Source organism: Sciurus vulgaris (assembly GCF_902686455.1).
Source record: "Sciurus vulgaris genome assembly, chromosome: 6".
Taxonomy (NCBI): Eukaryota; Metazoa; Chordata; class Mammalia; order Rodentia; family Sciuridae; genus Sciurus; species Sciurus vulgaris.
In genome coordinates this window covers 132,985,905-133,005,728 of record NC_136466.1, presented here as the reverse complement: position 1 = coordinate 133,005,728, position 19,824 = coordinate 132,985,905, and the positions used below count along the sequence as shown (strand labels likewise).

The 19,824-nt window shown below is 33.1% G+C and overlaps 1 protein-coding gene across 2 annotated transcripts in view; it reads right to left on the bottom strand.

The window, feature by feature from the left end:
- Positions 1-19,824, bottom strand: part of HCN1 (hyperpolarization activated cyclic nucleotide gated potassium channel 1) — a 404,733-nt gene that overhangs the window by 109,265 nt on the left and 275,644 nt on the right. The window contains exon 5 of one of the 2 annotated variants that reach the window (XM_079145911.1): positions 5,535-5,681. The exons of the other annotated variant lie outside the window; for it this stretch is intronic. Within the exon in view, the coding sequence (XP_079002037.1) occupies positions 5,535-5,681 (147 nt within the window). The remainder of the gene's footprint in view (positions 1-5,534; positions 5,682-19,824) is intronic. 2 annotated transcript variants of the gene reach the window in all.

Genomic DNA, 19,824 nt, shown 5'->3' with positions numbered 1-19,824 from the left:
ATCCATGAAAGCTCCACCCTCATGACAGAATTACCCCCCAAAGCCTTCATCTCCTCATACCATCACCTTGCAGTTGAGGATTTCAACATCTGTATTTGGAAACAATGGACACAAACACATAGCAGCGATATAAGAAATGAAAGCATTTCCTGTGTATTCCATCAGTGTTATTAGAATATTTATAAACCTTTTATAATGGTACTTTATTGAAAATCTCTCCCTTCTGCACTCCCCAAGCTAACTCTTCACAAAATGACTCATGCATAAACCTGGAAAAAAGTTAAATAGAATGTAAAAACAACTACATAAAAAGTAGAATGCTCTGGCATATAGGGCGTACATCAAACACAATTACAGAGAAACACAAAGATGCCAGCTTCTTTTATGTAACATGTTAGAAAAAAATAATGAAGGCAGTCAGATCTACAATCACATCTGTGAGAAAACTCTTATCATTTTGAGCATTGCTTTTCTTATGCATACAAGAGCTGCTGCTTTATTGACAAAATGCTGAGTCCTCACAATCAACGGTTTCTTTGGGATGTTAAGGATGGATCCTTATTTAATTTCCATTTATTTATTTATCCAAAAAGTAAATATTAAGTGTCTACTATCTATGGGCTCAAGTTAGGGTAGAAATCAAGAAAGAGAAAGCCCTTGTTGTTTTGATTCTTGAATTCTCATGGCAGATCAGACAACACCGAGAAAAAGTTAGGCAAGAGTGATAGCCATGCACCAACAAGGCTTATGTAACAGGGACTGCAAGGGAGCATCACAGGGAAGGCTTCTTGGGGAGGTAACATTGGTACTGAGGCTTGAACAATAAGAACGAACCATTTGCTTTTTAAATTTGTTTCAGCAATTTGTCTATAATGTATGACAAAGATAAATCACCTAATTTCTGCCACAGAAACAAATAGAATTATTTCAATAAAGTGTTTGTGAAATATCAACAAACTGCACTAATTTTATGTGAGATTTTTGAAAGAACTTTCAAAGGTCAGGCAAATGAAATCCTTATCACCATTTAATATCTTAGGAATTTAAAAAAGTATTCAAACATTTAAAACAAAGACTGGTTGTAAAATGGATAAACTTAATATAGACTAAATTTATTATGAATAGAGAAAATTTTTCATTTTCTTTACCACTACATTTTACTTTTTCTCTACTTTTAAGCAATAGTTTATGTGTTTGGGTTTTTGAGGTTCTGAAAGTGTAATATATCCTTCATTTTGTAAGTTTCTGGGTTCCTAGACTTCTGTAAGCTGAACTCTCTGCTTAATTATATGCTAACATCTCACATTACTTTAAATACATTCATAAAAATGAACATTCTGAACAATTAAGCACTGATAACTTACTCTTAAGTTGTAATATTTCATGCTGTTGGCTCAAAATTGAATATATGATTATCAGTTCTTGTGATATGTGTGTACACGTGTACAATGGACATCTTATTTTTTACCTTTTATCATGAAATAACTACCAAGTAATGCTGCTTTCCCTTTCTGAGAGCCGTGGTTCACCTACTGGGCGTAGGTTGTGCTGGTTGCTCAAGGTTTTCTGTGTGGCAGGAGCTTTCTAGAGTACTAGAGCACAACAGTTATAGAAACCCAGATTGGTGCAAGGTTACAGCTCATCTCCTAAATGAAGTGCAACTTAGAAAAGACAGAGTGATGTGCTTTATTATTTCTTAACTATTCTCGTGATCTAACACTATACCTTGATTGTGGTATGTCATAGTATTCTGATTTGATAGAAGTATGTTCCACTGTTCTTATTCAACATTTGTTATAAAATCATGTTTGGAATTTTTTAGACTCAAGTTTCAATTTAGTAATGACTTTTGTTATCTCTTTACCATGGTTTTTTTTCTTCACTTTTCTATTCTACCCATGCTTTCCCTCTTCTAATACTCAGCTCAGTACAATATTAAACATGGACTTTCCTGTGATTCTGATGCCAGACCACCAAAAGCCGAGGAGCAGAAGAGTAAGTGGTGATATATGTTTTCCCCTTTCTAGGTGGTAAATGTCTGAGCACTGCATGCTTTCACTTCTAGGAGCACCCATTTGATTAAATAGCCATGATTCTCACCCTGGCTTCCATTCATAATTCTAATAAATACTCACTAAGTAAATATTTCATGAGTTCTTAGTACATGCTGGTCACTAAAGATACAAGTGTAATAAACTCAGGTTGTATCCTCAAGAAACTCATGGTCCTGACATAGACAACAAACTGACAAATAATAAATACTGTAATAGAGTTGGAGTGGTTAGAGAAAATTTAGGAAGAGGACAATGCCTGACAAAAGTGCCAAATGGAAAGTAGGAGGTAAGTCAGATATAAAGGATTGAAAGTTAAGGGGTAGAATGGAGAAAGACAAAGAAGAATCAGAAGTTTTTTTTCCCCCCCCAGGAAATTATCAACAATACTCATCAAAAATGATCAGTTTTTGGTTAATGAACCATTAATGTGAAGACATGAAGCTGAAGGCTGGCATGAAGTTTTCCTGTGCCAGGTTAAGGAGTCCGGACCTAGGGAATGAGAGGTCATGATCAGCCCCAAGAAGAGTGATATCACATTTGGAGCTTTACCAACAAATATGGTAGCCCTGCATTTTGAGCTGGTTGAGATCAAAGCGAGAGAGACAAGTCATGAGTAAACTTCAGAAGATGAGGTTAAAGGTGCTGAGACCCTGAACTATGGTATTTGAATAAATAAGGATAAAAGGTTCATAATTTAGCAACTAAATAGTTGTAGGAATTAACCAAATGGAAAGTTTGTCTGTGGGTGCAGGTAAAACTGAAAACTGAATTGCTTTTCACTCAAGATAAATATAAATTATAGTGTGGTAAGACAAAGAATAAGAAATAAAACACACGGTATAGAAAAATCTCCCATTATCTTCATTTTATAGTATGTTGAGAATTTTTTTTCTTTTATCACAGAGGTCTATTTCTCATTTAAAGGAGAAATTTCCTAGGGATCCTTTATGTACTTGCTCTGTCAGCTTTTTGTTTTTCTTCATGAGATTTGATGCTGGAATTCTAACGTTTCCTGCCTCTTTGGAATAGAGCCTTGGTTTTATCACATCTTCTGCATGCTTTCACTTTGAACTTTATCTTGGATACTGTCTTTGAATTATTTATCTCCATGTTATGACTTGCCCTACTCTACATATGAACCCCTCTGAGCCCCGGAGAACACAACCTGGTTCCAGTGTCCCAAGCTTCTTCCATTTAGAGAAGAAGATTTAAACTGAAAAAAATTATAATAATCTGAGTTACAAGGAAGAGATAGAGCAAAGCATATTGATAGCTTTTTAAATAAATAAAATGTTGCTTTCTACAAAAATACAGAAAAGTTTGAATTATACAAAAATAAAGAAAATATTTTATGTTCTAATTTGACTGAGGACTGAGTGATAAATTAAAGCTACAAAAATGTCAGCAACAACTGGCACAATGGCTCAAGCCTATAATCCCAGTGACTCAGGAGACTGAGGCATGAAGGTCCCACGTTCAGACTCTGTTGAAAAACAAAATGAAAAGGGCTGTGGATGTGGCTCAATGGTAAAGTCTGCGCCCTGCAGGCATAAAGTCCTGATTTTGATCTCCAGTACAAAACAAAACATAATTTTACATTAGTATTAGTATCAGATATTTAGCTACATTTATTTCCAAAGCTCTTAAATGATATTTTTACAGCTTTGTGTTAAAAGAATAAGTAACTTTTAGTGGAAACAGAAAATTCAGAATGGTTAAAAAGCAGAAAGATATTACTTGGAATGAATATTTGAGTTATTTATTTTTTTCTAAATGTGCCAGCAATTAAAAAAAATGAAAATTATTGACCAATAGTGCTTGTTCTTGAGAAAATTTCAAAACAAAGATGGAGAAAAACAAATGTGAAACACTAATAAAAAAAAAAGAGAGTGGAATGGATAAGTAGCACACAAAGGTTATGGACTAAGTGCCTGGGAATCAGAGGAAAAAAAAAGGGTTACATCCAGACTGAGGAAAGAAAGCAGAAAGAAGGAGGTATAATTTGAACTAGATTTTTACCAACAGATGAGAAGAATTTCTGGAAAACATTCAATTCAAAGGTGATAAATTATACTTTATTTTTGCAAAAAAGCAAATTGCTCACTTTGGTCACAGGTCACTTCTTAACACTCAGGGCAACAACAGAAAGAAAAGCTGGAAATTTAGCTAGAGTGCAGAAGGGGGAATATGAACCCACAGACTCTGTATTTGATTTAATTTGTAATGCAGACTGCAAGTTTCTGAGCAGAGAAATGACCAGCCCATCTACATAAGAGATTAGTTAACATAGTGAGAGGAGTAAGTTTAGTTCGATTGCATCAAGGAAGGAAGCAAGGCACAGATGTGAGATGCATTACCACCATGAATGGGTAACTGGATGTACAGAGCACAGAAGGAAAAGATTCAAAATAGGACTAAAGTTTTACATTCCGAATGACTTGAGAGAATGACTAAAAAATTACAGAGATTTTAAAAGAAATGTTTTAGTGATGGAAGATAATGACTTCATTACAGAACTTACATATGTGGTGCCAGGGGATACCATGAAGCTTTTAAGAATGGAGTTTATGGCAAGAACGCAGAGCTAAAATGTGCAGAATTGAAGTGTGCAATGAAATAAATTAAAGTGAACAAATTCAGAGACAGAAAATGAAAGCCAATGGCTCAGTTAATGGTACAATGTAAAAATCCCAAAGGGGAGATTTAGCATGCGAACTTTATTAGCAGCATAAAATGTGCCACCAGTGACTCAAAGACAAAGCATTGATGAACAACAGGTCATGGATAACTTTCAAGGAAATATTTTGGCAAAATGTGAAGAACAAAAAACAATGCAGTGATTATATGGAAATCTTATGAGAAAGTTGGTAATAAAAGAAAGTAGAGAGTAAAACAGTGCAAGAAATACAGTCTGCTGCATCCTCTTTCAGTCTTGCAGTGATCTGCATGTGCTGTGGACAGAAGGAAGACTTCTAGAGAGGAATGGGAGGAAGCTGTAAGGAAAGAGGTGGCTAATGACATTGTGAAATATTTTAACGTGTTGTAAGAAATCAGTCGCTTCTAGAAGGCCAGTATCTCCTGACCAGTGTCTACAAGATGATCAGAGAAAATGAAGATGGGAAGAGGAGTAGAAACCAAAACCCAAAAAAATTTTAAAACATATGAAAAGTTTGAATAAGCATGAGATTGAGAAGGGGCAGACAATGAGGCCATAAGAAAGAATTTGGGGAAGCTGGGGACAAACAAAATATTCAAATTATAAGAAAAAAATGTTCTTGTATTTTTTTTTAACAGTTGAAATTTTTTTGATTTTGTGTTTTTTTGAATGAGATAAAAATATATGAGTTAAGGCAAAAGATACATTAGCATTTAGTTCTGATTTTTATTTTGAGTGGTGTCAAAAAAACTAGAGAATTTTCCAAGAAAAGAAGAAATAAACAATGATAATACATCATGAAGATTGGGAACAATAGATCTTACCTCTCTCAGAGGATCATTAAGTTCATTGAGAATATTTTCTTCATCGAAGATTTTGCCTTGGTATCTGTGTTCATAGTAATCATGTATCTTCTGACGCATATCTGCTGGTAATTTATGGAAGGACATGTATTGTTCCACTTGCTTATACTGCAAGGCAAGGAAGAAGAAAATCAGAACACATTGCTAGGCTGTGAGTGAAATCATCACATTTCTTTCTTGTGCTATGTTGAATAATTGATGTCAAAAGGAAGAACTCCTTTAAGAGCAGGGAACTCATGTACTAGGTTCCTATGTACCTACTTGGGGTCACATACTGTGTCTGGCATTTTATTTAGGCAGCGATATCCTGTAAAGTGCCCAGATGTGGATAGGAGGCATGAAAGGAATTCAGAGTGAATTTGTGAGTGAGTCCAAAAAGGCCAGTGATGGGACAAGAAGAAAACAATTAATTAAATAGGATGCTATTTTTTCTAGTTGAGTAGTAAAAGAAATATAAAAACTGCTGCTTGGTTTTTCATTTGAAGGAAAAGAAATCTTGTAATGTTGAAAAGTACAAAAGGTTTTATCTTAAACCTTCCAACATAATATATGAACCTAATTAAATTTTGAATCTAAAGGCAGAAAGCCTGGCAGTTGTTTGAAAATCATAGATGCTTAAGCAACAGAGATGTGCAATAAAGTACTGAAAACTAAAAGTATGTCGGGCTTCCAATTTAGAGTTTAAGGATGAGATTAACTCTGCATCATTTTTAATTGAATGTGAATTTAGACATTGAAGTTTATTTAAGCAATTACTTCTTAAACTTGCTTGTTTATATGACCTGGGGAAGGCAAATCTTCAGGCTTAATTAGAGATTGAGTCCATTCATGTATCGACCCATTCTATTTACACAGAAAGGCACACATAATTTTTAAAAAGTGGCATCTTTGCTACACACACAAGATCACAGATGAATGGATATTACCAGGGAGTTTAATTGAAGAGAAGAATTCCGGGCCTTACCCCTGACATATATAATCAGAATCTAAATCTTTTATTTTTTTAAATCCCCGGTAGATCATATAAACATTAAAGTCTGGGAAGCAGTCCCCAGGTGTTTCTGATAAGATGGTCATAAGATCACACTTAAAAACAAGAAAAGTAAACCTAAACATTATTTTCATTTTACTAATGATAGAATGGAAGAGGAATTAAAAGCCTGTAATAAAAATGGATAAAGATACTATAAAGAGTATTCCCTTAAATAAAACACAGTTAATACATGGAAAATAATCTCAGATCGTTTCCTGATAACAGAGCTTTAGCTCAAAGACATAGGCCTCTTGATTCCTTGTCCATAATTATTATAATGGTAATTGATAACTGACATCGGTAACTGGGAAGTGATAAGCATCAACATACTTTATTGTATTTCTTCATTTTTCCTATAAATTTTTCTTTCACATAAATTACATATCATTTGGAAATTCCTTTTTGGAGACCGGTATTCTCAAAGAAAATACTACTTCATCACAAAACTTGATTTAGTAACTGCACTGTTGTCCTAGTATTTAAAGTTGGAAAACCTGTGTTTCTCTTGGAAGCAACTTGATTATAATTAGCCAATTTGAATTTAGGCACCAGGCATCACTGCCATTGTGTATAAGTGGTTTCTAGTAAATAGAAACCTGGAATAGAAAATAGATAAATAGAAAAAGAACCTGGATGTAGTCTGCCTGGCCTCTCATGCAGGTGGTCCATAGAAAAGTAGTTTCAGTGGCTTTATCTACAAGACTGCAATACAGGAATCAGTTGATATGTAACTGTACTAGAAAAGCTCTGTCTTTATTTCTGGAAATATCTGTTATTTGGTTTTTACTCTTGGTCAAAATATGACAGTGGGAGACCCCTAAGGTTTGCTTCTGCACATATGATTTGCACCTAGCCCACCCAGCTTGCTTAGACTGGCTTAACTGAAGATGTACAGTGAGCTTCATTTGGGAGCTCTCCAGAAGCCAAGATTCTTTGCTGGGAACATAGCTGGTCCTGCCAGAGACTCAGACAGCATGTTCCTATTGCCCAAAGATTGGGCCCATAGGAACTGGACTCTTGGACCTGGTACTTAACTGTATTCTCTTTCTCTTGCTCTATTTTGTTTTTTGACTTTAAATAAAAATCTCTGGTGAGTCTACTCTGTGGAGTCTGTGAGTCCTTGCAAATATCCAGTTTTGGGAAAGCAAAGAAAACGGCTTAAGATTCCAGAACTGAAAAAAAATTTGATATTCACTTGTATGTCTCCTTGTATATGTTTCAGTTCTGCCTAACAAAAAATTCACTTTTCTTTGGGATCAAAGAAAACAGTCTCTGCTTCCTTTCCACCACAAACTGCTTGCCCAACAGCTTGGAATAGTCAAATCTATAACTTTAACTGATATATTTTTCATTTCTCTTCCTTTGCCAAGCATCTTAGAGATGTGGAGAGTAGGATTAAAACTTAGTAGTCTTTTAATTCATTTGAAGGAAATTGTATACAAGGCCCACTCATATAGGGAAAATATAATCTATTCAACCTCTGTCTCTGGAATTGGAAAAGTAATCCTTGATTAGCTAAATAAAAATGTTACACATAGAACATTCATTTTTATATAAAAATTCCAGGTTAATTAGATCTAGTTATTTTTCCTCACGTAAGTCATTTCACCTCTATACCTGGTTTGCTAACTTACAGTTGAGAGGGTGTTAGATCAGATGATCTTCCTTGTTCTTTCAGATCATGGTTGCAAAGTTCTGTGAAATTTTCTTGTCTTTTACTCATGCTAAGTTTGACTTTTGAGTGTATATTACTTATTTTAACCATTGTTATTGCATAGTAATTATTGATCTAACAAATATAGAATGATTTTTGTGTAACAATGGTTTTTTAAACCATTGCCCAATCACCAGTTTCCCCTGGGAACTTGTTAGAAATGCATATTCCTTCATAATCTCCACCCCAGACCCACTGAATCTGAACTCTACATTTGGGACACAGCAGTCTGTGTCCTAACAGGCCCTCCATACACTAAAATTTCAAATCACTGCTACATGCCAAGTATAGCGTTATCTTAGGACATCAGGAAGCATGTTGTAGTCAGAGTAGGAAAAAGATAAATTCAGTTTTTGGCAAGTTAAGTATAAAATGCTCATGGCACATCCTCATGCTTATATGTAGGTCAGGTACTCAGAGGAGGAAATACGCACGTCATCAATGACTAAGGGAGCACTAAGGGACACTGTGTCAAATGAGGAGAAAAGAGTTGGAAACTGGAACTGGCCTTGTAAGTTTTTGGACCACAGAGGCAGATCAAGTTAAGGGTACTGATAATAATCATGAGGACCAGATAGCAGAATCAGCAAAACATAATGAGCAGAACTTGAAGTGTCAAGGGTGGATGACCAAAGGTACATAATCTAAGAAAAGGGGCACTGGACGGTGACCACTAATTTGGAAATTACACAGAAATCTTTGTTAGAATACAACACATATAAAACAAGGCACTATTTCTTCCTGTTTTCCTCAAATATCACAGGCCTTGGAAAAATAAATGGAAGTCTCCGTTACATGTGATATGAAAAACTAACAATACAAACTTCTTTTTGAAGATGACACCTAGTGGTAGCTGGAAAATGAAATTAACCAGATGCTTTAAGTTATACATAAGCTAGAAAAAGTCAAAAATGTAAACAAATAACAATATTTCTCATGCTTACAGTAATAAAGCATATGCAAAAGATTACTTGACACATTTAATAGTCACTGTTAAAAAGATTTTTGAAAAGCAAAGATGCAAATACATTTCTTTCTTAAACAAATGATCAAAAATTCATCCCATCAGAGCCAAAGAGACCATAAAACAGATACCTTCTAAAATTCTGTTATATTTTTATTTTTTAATTTTCTGCATAATTGACTATATGAAAGTAATGCATCACATGATATTAAAAATGATATAACAGACTGTGTATAGCTATCATCCATTCTCTTAATTGACCAGTCCTTACCCCTCCCATGTTAAAAGTTGTTTTGTCCATTTAATTAAGCAATTGCTTCTGTGTCTGTTTCTTGTACAGATTTATGATAGGCATCATTTGTTGACTTTTTGCCAAAAATTGGGGTTTGATCACCAAGAGTCTCTCAGATCTCCCTTTTTCATGCTATAATTGTGTCTCTGTCATTAATTCTTCCTTAGTCTCCTTTGTAATATTTTTGGTATTTTGGCATTTTTTCAGGTTGTTTTTTTTTTTTTTAATGGTACTGAGGAATGAACCCAGGGGCACTTAACCACTGAACCACATCCCCAACCCTTTTTATTTATTTATTTATCTATTTATTATTTATTGTTTCTTTTTTTTTTTTTTTTTTTTTTTTGAGATAGGGTCTAAGTTACCCAGGGCCTCACTCATTTGCTGAGGCTAGCTTTGAACTTGCTATCTTCCTGCCTCAGATCCCTGAGTTGCTGGGATTACAGGCATATGCTACCATGCCCAGCCTGTTTTGTAATTTATGTAGCATATTTATCTCCATTGATGGTTCAGAGAATTTTAAGTAGTTTATAGAAGGAAAACAACCTCTTTCCCTTCCACTCTCTAACTTGTTGTTTCTGCCTTTGTGCTGTACAAGTTGATTATAATTCTCCACTTCTCACTGAAATTTCCAAACCCATAAAGTGCTTATATTTTCTGACCATCTAAATATTAACCACAATGCCAAATGGAGCATTTGATGGCATTTTCTTTTGTTTTGGGCTTTTATATGTCTCTTATTTCTTCTACAATTAATTTTTATTGTAGTGTCACTTTTTTCAGCCTCCATATCCCAGTCAATAGATACTTAGTTTTCTTTAGAGATTTTCCTGCAGAAATTTGTGAAAATGAAAAAGAGTATGTTATTCGTAGTTACTCTTCAAACATATAGAATTCCGAGATTCTCATTTAAGACCTCAAATCTATAAAACATGGCACATAACAAATTAACTTTTACTCTTGGGAAGCATGGAGCTATGGACAGTAACCTGCTTTATGAATTCTCAAGACAGTTTTCTCAAGACATGTCCACAGTAGACTCCACCTGTGAGGAGGAGCCCTTGGGTAAATTGGGACTATCACAGTCTCATCTCTTGTGACTCAGACTGTGCTGATAACTCATTTCAGCACTCTTCTAGATTTTATGGAGTGAGAGAAACAAGAATCAGTGGTGAGATAACTGCCCATAAGACTCAGCCTTCTTCCCAGAGTGTGTTGCAGTCTTCAGAGGACACAGTAAAATCACCAGTAGGTAAATATAATTTCCAGTTTTTATTTCAAAGGTCAATTCATTATCCGTGCATTAGTTTTAAAAATAATACATCATAATTCCCTGTTTAGCTAAAACTTTACCAGTTTTACAATTGAGGGTTAAGAATACACTTTTGAAAATTGACATTATCATATGTAGACACTAAATTCCTAAAGGTATTTGAAACAGAAAAATCTTATTGAACAATAAATTAGTTTTACTCTAATAAAATGTTGGGCAATAGCGATACTTCAAATAATGAATCCATTAACCACTTGTAAATTATTATTACATAAAAGCTTTCTTTAAAACAGTTTATAATATGAGTTAATTCATAATGTATTTATACATATACTGTGAGATTATGGTTAAAAATAAATTTCATAATGCTTTAACAGCATGACTAAATTATGTTTTAATACTGGTATGTGATGAATTCATTAGTGTTACCAAATAGATACCATATTTATCTGATACGTGTATATTAAAATATACAAATAGACACTTCACAGAAGATATACAATCAATTAACAAATATATGAAAAAAGTTTAACATCTCTACCAATTAGAGAAATGCCAATCAAAACTACTCTAAGATTTCATCTCAGTTCAATCAGAATGACAATTATCAAGAATACAAGCAACAATAAATGATGAGGATGTGGTCCTCATTCATTACTGGTGGTACTGCAAATTGGTGCAACCACAATAGAAAGCAGTGTGGAGATTCCTCAGAAAACTTGGAATGTGACTACCATTTGAACCAGCTATCCCATTCCTCCGTTTAAACCCAAAGAACTTATAATGAGCATACTACAGTGAGGCACCCACATCAATGTTTACAGCAACTCAACTCATAATAGCTAAACTATGGAACCAACCTAGGTGTCCTTGAACAGATGAGTGGATAAAGAAAATGTGATATATATATCACAATATAATGTGATCATTATATATGTGTGTGTGTGTGTGTACATATATATTCTATACAATGTGTATATATATATTCTATGAGATATATATATTCTATACAAGATAGAATATTACTCAGCTTTATAGATGAATGAATAATTGTGGCATTTACTGGTAAATGGATGGAGCTGGAGAATATTATGCTAAGCAAAACAAGCCAAACTCCAAAAAACCAAAGGCTGAATGTTTTCTCTGTTATGCAGATGCTAATTCACAATAAGGGGGAGGGGCAGTAGGGAAGATTAGAGTTACTTTAGATTAGGTAAATGGGAGTGAAAGGAGGGGAAGAGGTATGGGGGGTAGGAATGATAATAGAGTGAAACAGACATTATTACCTCATGTCTACATGATCCTACAATATGTACAATCAGAAAAATGAGAAATTACACTCCATTTATGTATGATATATCAAAATTTATAAATGCATTCTGCTGTCATGTGCAACTAATTAGAAAAAAATTTAAAATTAATAAAAAATATACATATGTATGTGTAATAAGTTTCAAAAACCTATAACATCTTATCCAAAATCAGTTACTTCATTTTTTCTTAATATTTGGTAACAACTATTTTTCTAAAGCTTGTCTGAATATTCTATTTATTCATATAATGTATAATGGTCATATATGTATTATGTATTTAACTAATATTTATGTATTCTATTACATACCATTTAAAGTATAATATATGCAATATTTTATATTATTAAATATAGTATTACACTCAATCTAGGCCATATTAGACAGATGTAAAAGCTTTCTACTGAATACTACAAAGGCTATGTATTATGCATTTCAGGCATGCATCTAAAAATTGTTTTAAATTGAAAAGCAGACAAAAAGAGAAAAAGAAATATATACTATATAACCTTTGTGTTGTCACCTGGAGGTTGTTAATACACAAGCACCTTTTGGTGTCCTCACTACTTGACATTAGTACAAGTTTTCTACCAAGGTAAATATTATTCTCATGAAATGTTTTCAAAATTGTATATTTATTGTGATTCTTAAACACTTTTTTGGTTAACAATGGAATCAATTTTCATTTTCAAATCATACATAAATACTTCATTAATTTGCTATCTTTAAGTAGGCTATACTAGCTAAAACAGAATTCAAACTTGTTTTGGATCATGCAAAATTTACAGAGGTAGATAAAAGGGCATCTGCCAAAAGTGAATGCAAAATGAAAATAAAGACTGTCTATAGTTCTCTGCATATCAATTGATAGGAGACATTCCTTGCTATTGTAAAACACCCATGAAAGTTGGAATAAGTTGTACTTTGACTTATTTTCTATTATATTCATTGGGTTTTTAATTTTTAATTTATATATATTATTTCTAATGTTTTCATGTCTGTTTTCTTATATGTCTGCATGAAATGATATCTAATATACTCCATGTTTTGCAAGACAGTGATAATACTTGGCATGTATCTGTATATACTTAATGGAGATAATTACTGAAAATTTTTAAATAGCAAAGAGTTTTAAAACCTAGTTGAATTAAAATACATGCCTCATGTTCAATATAAATACAGGCATCAAAATGATGATTAGAATGACATTTTTCTAACAGCATAGAAATTGTAGTCATTTTACATTTAAATAATTATATTTAATAGGTTTTAAATGTAATTTTTAGATTTTTAAAAATTTATTCTAAGTAGTTATACATGACAGTAGAATGCATTTTGACACATTGTACACAAATGGAGTGAGTATAGCTTCTCATCCCTCTGGTTGTACGTGGTGCTAATTCATACCAATAGTGTAAAAATACATGTATCATTCTACCATCCTTGCCATCCTCACCGCCCCACCCCTCAACTCCCTCCCCTCTGCACATCCAAAGTCCCTTCATTCCCTCTCCCCACTATGGATCAGCATTTGCTTATCAGAGAAAATATTAGGCCATTGTTTTTTTAGGTTTGTTTTTTTTTCAATTAGAATTATATTCTCCATCTCTATACATTTACCTGCAAATGCCATAATTTCATTCTTCTTTAAATTTGAGTAATATTCCATTGTGTATATGTACCATATTTTCTTTATCCATTCATTTGTTGAAGGACACCTAGGTTGGTTCCATAGTTTAGTTATTATGAGTTGAGCTGCTATAAACATTGATGTGGCTGTGTCACTGTAGTATGCTGATTTTAATTCATTTGGGTATAAACCAAGGAGTGAGATATGTAGCCAAATGAAATTAAACCTCTACCTCTCAAAACACACAAAAATCAACTCAAAGTGAATCAAAGACTTAGACACTAAACAGAGACTCTGCACTTAATAGAAGAAAAAGTAGGCCTCATTCTTCATCATGTTGGCATAGGATCTAACTTCCTTAACAAGTCTCCTAAAGTGCAAGAAGTAAAATCAAGGATCACTAAAGGGATGTATTCAAACTAAAAAGCTTCTGCTCAGCAAAGGAAGCAATCAATAACATAAAAGAGAGCCTACAGAATGGCAGAAAATCTTTACCACATGCACATCAGATAGAGCACTAATCTCCAGGAAACATAAAGTACTAAAAAAAATCAACAACAAAAAACAAATAACCCAATTAACAAATGGACTAAGGAACTGAACAGACACTTCACAGAAGAAGAAATACAATAGATGAACAAACATAAGAAAAAATATTCAGCATCTCTAGCAATTAGTGAAATGCAAATCAGAACTACTCTAAGATTTCATCTCACTCCAGTCAGAATGGCAATTATGAAGAATACAAGCAATAATAAGTGTTATCCAGGATGTGGGGAAAAAAGTACACTCATATATTGCTGGTGGGACTGCAAATTGGTGCAACCACTATGGGAAGCAGTATGGAGATAGTCCCCCATCAAAAAAATTGCTGGAAGAATAACCAGAAATTAATAGAAATGGCTATTATAAAGGGCTTGGATTGGCTAAGGAAGAGAGGATAAAAGTTTTTGAGTATGCCTTTTTATGCAGTTTTTGTTTGTTCTTTGGTACTGAGGATTGAAACCAGGGGCACTTAATGATTGAGCCACATTCCTACCATTTTTAATTTTTTTTATGTTGAGACAGGGTCTTGCTTAGTCACGTAGGGCCTCACTAAGCTGCTGAGGCTGGCTTTGAGCTTGCAATCCTGCTGCCTCCGTCTCCAGAGCTGCTGGGATTATAAACAGGCACCACTTAACACAGCCTTTTATATATTTACTTCTTTTTCACTTTAGTACAGTCTGAGTACTGGGTTGATAAGTTATTTGAAATAATTCTTATCTCTGTGTGATTTCATTACTTTGATATACAGTTAGGTTCATTTGTTTTTGGAATCAGGGTTTGGTTTGTCTTTTGTAAATTTAATTTTGTCTTTTGGATGCTGAACTTATTTCATAAGAAAGAACTTTTTGCACAAAAACATCTACCAACTCAGAGAGATGCCTAATTTTTCAACTTCTCTTCCTCTTTCCCTTGTAAGCCATGGAAGAGTTATTTCTCCCATTTGATGCTTATCTTCCCACTGTGTTTGAATATACTCTCCTTATGGCTCCTCAGAACTATCATTGTTCTCCTATAGTTGCTATCTTATCCTCATCTGTATATATTGTCTCCAGTCAAGTAGCATACATTTATTGTTTTAAGTTTTAATTTTTATTTTAATTGATAAATAATACTTGAAAATATTATGGGGTACAGTATGACGTTATGATACACATATACATTGTGTAATAATAAAATCCATGTAATTAACATATCCATCACTTCAGATATTATTTCTTGGTGATGAGAACATTTAAAATCCTCTCTTCTACTATTTGAAATATGTAATATATTATGAATTATAGTCAACCTACTATCCAAGAGAACATCAGGACTTATTCCTCCTCTATAACTTTGTATCTTGACCAACCTCTCCTAATCTTCCCTCCTGCCAAACCTCCCCTCCTCACTTTCTGGTAAACATTATGTGACTCTTCTTATTTGAGGTAAGCAGTTTAGATTCAGCATATGAGTGAGCTCATGCAGTATTTGTCTTTCTGTGTCTGCCTTATTTCATTTAACATAATGTCCTCCAGGTTCATCTATTCTGTTACCAAACTACAGAATGCTACTCTTCATATGACTGAATAGTATTACATTATATGTATCAAGTTTATTAATATATTCACCTGCCCAATTAAAACAATTATAGCAGTAACTATAATGATATTTAACACTTGAATATTAAATACTATTTACCAGATGCTTAGCCAAATATTCATATTAACTCGTTTCATCATCATAACTACTTTATGAGACTGTTACAATTATCAATACTTTATAGATGATGAAACTGAAGCATAAAAATCTAAACAACTTGTGCAAAGTCACACAGCTAGTTAATGCTGAGGCCAGTATCTGAACCGAGTTAATTTTGTTTCACTCTCTCTATTCTTATACAGTAAATGATATTCATGTCTTCAAAAATGACTACGGCTCACATGCAGCCCTTTATCACCCATTTTTTTGCCCTTTCTCAACAAATTGCTTGAAAGACTCATTTATACTTATTACCTCATCATCTACATCTGGTTAAAACCTTAGAACATTTAATTATAATTTCTATTCCTTCTGTTTCACTAATAATGCCCTGGCAATCCCATGATTTCCTGAACATCAACATAATATTTAATTAGATATTTCACAAAGATTTTATTTGGTATCTGAATAGTATTGAACACCAATAACAGACACTATTGATGCTCCCATGTAATTGGATTATCTTTGCAAACTTACCCACCTCTAATTTTGACTCTATCAATGGTGGACAACCCATTTCAACTTTTCTTCTTTTTTTTTTTAAGTGTGTGTGTGTGTGTTTGTGTGTGTGTGATACTGGGAATTGAATTCTGGGCCTTGTGTGTGCTACGTAAGTCCTCTACCACTGAATTACATCCCAGTGCTATTTAAATGATTCTCATTTAAATTTTTTAAGTTAGATTGTGAAGAACAGAGTGTTCTCTAATCTACAAAGCCTACTACTCATAAATCTGAAGATAATATTTCACTCCAGAGGTAAATCAACTAATCTACCTATGATTGTTGCTTTTAGAGAAATAATTTGGGTGAATTAAGTGTGATCAAAATGGTATAAACATTTTTTTTAATGTAGGTACATTGATTATTGTCTAATTAAATCCTTTGTGTGTGAATAAGTGTGTGCGTGCTTTTCAATGGGTATATACCTGTGAATTAATTCTTTAATGAAAAGATGAAAGTCTAGTTATGTTGGATCTTCATTGTTCATATACATTTATTCTCTGAAATAGAAATTTTAAAAAATGTGTTTCCACTTCATCTTTGTATAACCTCAACTTTTTAAACTTTTATCAATGGACTATAATTACATAATCCCTGTATAGGATTAATAGCTTGGAACAGGATATTGTTTAAATAATTCATTCTTCCTCATTATTGTTAGTCAAAACATTTCTTAGCAGTACTATTAGCTAGATTTACATTTGCAAGTCTCTCGAAGTTTATTTGTTTTTTGTTTGTTTGTTTGTTTGTTTGTTTGTGGTCCTGGGTATTGATCCCAGGGACTTATGTAGGTGAGGCAAGCACTCTACCAATTGAGCTATATCTCCAGCCCTCTCTAGTTTGTTTTTAATATGACTATTTGTATTTCATTGTTGGTGACTTTCCAAATTTAAAACAATTGAATATCTGAGGATACACACAGTTGATTGCTAAGAATACATATCATTTGGAGAACAATTAAAGGAAGAAAATGCATTAATGACTCATCAGAAAATTACCATGAAGAAGAAATATTTGATTAAAAATAAAGCTTTGACAATGCTTAGCTTCTATCCTTCTTTGGGCTAATTAGTTTATCAAAACCAAAAATTCTGATGAATATATTCCTTTGGTGCAAATTAAGATTATGATTTGCTTTGTGTGCATAAGATAAAACAGTATTTAAATGACTATTATTGTAGAACTTATCAAGTCTGTCATGATGTGGAATTAGTTAGCAATGGAGCAGCATACCCATGTATCAACATAAAAGTCAAAATCTGTGCTTCACTTTAGAGTATTGATCATTTGTTAGTCTTGCCATGAAACAATTTATATTCCTGTGATAATGCAGCAGGGGCTGTTACATTATATAAGTACTGTAAGAACCTTTGGTAACTATCTGCCAAAGAGCAACAAGGTATTATTAGAAGACTGTGCTAAATATAACATTATAGAAGGGGAATAAAAGCATATTCCTTGAGTCTAAGTTAAAAGTAAGTCTTAAATAAGATCCATGTTAGTGAGTATTGGTGATTGATTTCAAAATAAATACATACACATAGATTTTGTATATTTGCATATCAATATAAAGAAATTTGGACTTCTGAATACATGTTTATGTATATAAGACAAATTGAATGATAGTAGGTTTAACTGTACTTTATTAGTACATATTAACATTGCTTTGAATTTGATGGCAAATCAGCATAACATTGAAACCTTTATGTACAAAGTTACCAAGAAAAAAAGGGACATTTTCAGAAAATCACTCACAGAACTTATGAAGAAAAACATGATCCAAACTTTCTCAGCCCAGTGTGAAACTAATAGTCACTGGTAGATTTATGTCTAATATTTGACTAATTTTTCTTTTTTTTAAAAGCCATCATCATAAGTATTCCAGAGGATACTTGCTGAAGTAGAAAGGAAAGGCAAAGAACTTCCAGTGTTACTAGTATAAATTTAAAAGTGACTTATTAAAGTTAGCACCACTCATCAAGGAAAAACCAAACAAGTCTGCCAGTTAAGCATCCTAATAGTTCAGAGTTACTGCTTACTAAAAAAATTAGGGACCTGATGTAGATAACAGCATTGCAAAGTTATCTCCAGACCTGTTCCTCTCAAGTATAAAAGGGCTAAGATTCACACTCTTGTTAATAATCAACAAGATTCTTCTGTTAGTTTTTTATAACAGGAAAAATCTAGATTCCATTTCAATTGGTATTATATTGTCTCAACCTATAAATAATTTCTGAAAATCAACTGAGGCTTCAAGATAATGATACTTGTTTGATTTTTTTTTTTTAATTTTCTTCTCCATGTTGAATGATCTTAAGGAGGCACATAAAATTCTTAGTCACTGTTAATGAGCATATTTCTGGCCAAGTGTTTAGCAAGACAATGAGAAAATGATAGGAAAAAATAATAACAACCATTACAGTTAAGTTGGGGGAAGGGATGAGATAGGGTATAGACATTTTGATAAAATGAAAAATGATAGGAGAATTTGGAAATTATACATTTGTAGATATACATTTCCTTTCCAGTTTTCTGGTTTTTAATCCTATGTGTACACTGATAGATACTAAAATATTGTCTTTAGGCTAGACTTTACCATTCAGTCAAGACTCACATATCCAACTGTCTAATTACCAACCCCACTTGGTTTTTACAAACTTTTGCTTAATTTGCAGAAATTGAAAAACTTGATTTGAAAGATTTTTGCTATTGTTCTCTTTGTCGTTTTTATTGGTGAATATTAATTATACCAAATAATTGGTTTTAATAAGGGTCTCACAGTTACCACATTCAAAGCCAAAATCATCCACCAAAATCTCATTTTACCATGCTTTTCCGCATATCAAATAATGATGGCTTTCTACCAGTAGCTGACACCAGAAACATTGCCGATTTTGTTTTGCCATATTTCTTTCTCTCATACACACTTCTATCAGCAAATGCTATTGAATTTGCTTTCTTTCTTTACAGATGCATTTAAGTGCAATTCCTATACAAAAGTTCACACACTTTAAAGTGAACATTTCCATGAACAACCATTACACAACCACATTTAGGACATTTCCATCACACCCAAATGTTCTTCTTTGTGGTTAAGCCACGTTCCCACCCCTTGTCCCAGAAAAACACTGATCTGTTTTCTATCACTCTTATTTTTTTCTATTCTAGAATTTCACAAAAATATAATAACACAATATTTAATCTTATGCATATGGTATTTTCCCCACTAAGTGTGATTTTTTTCAACATGT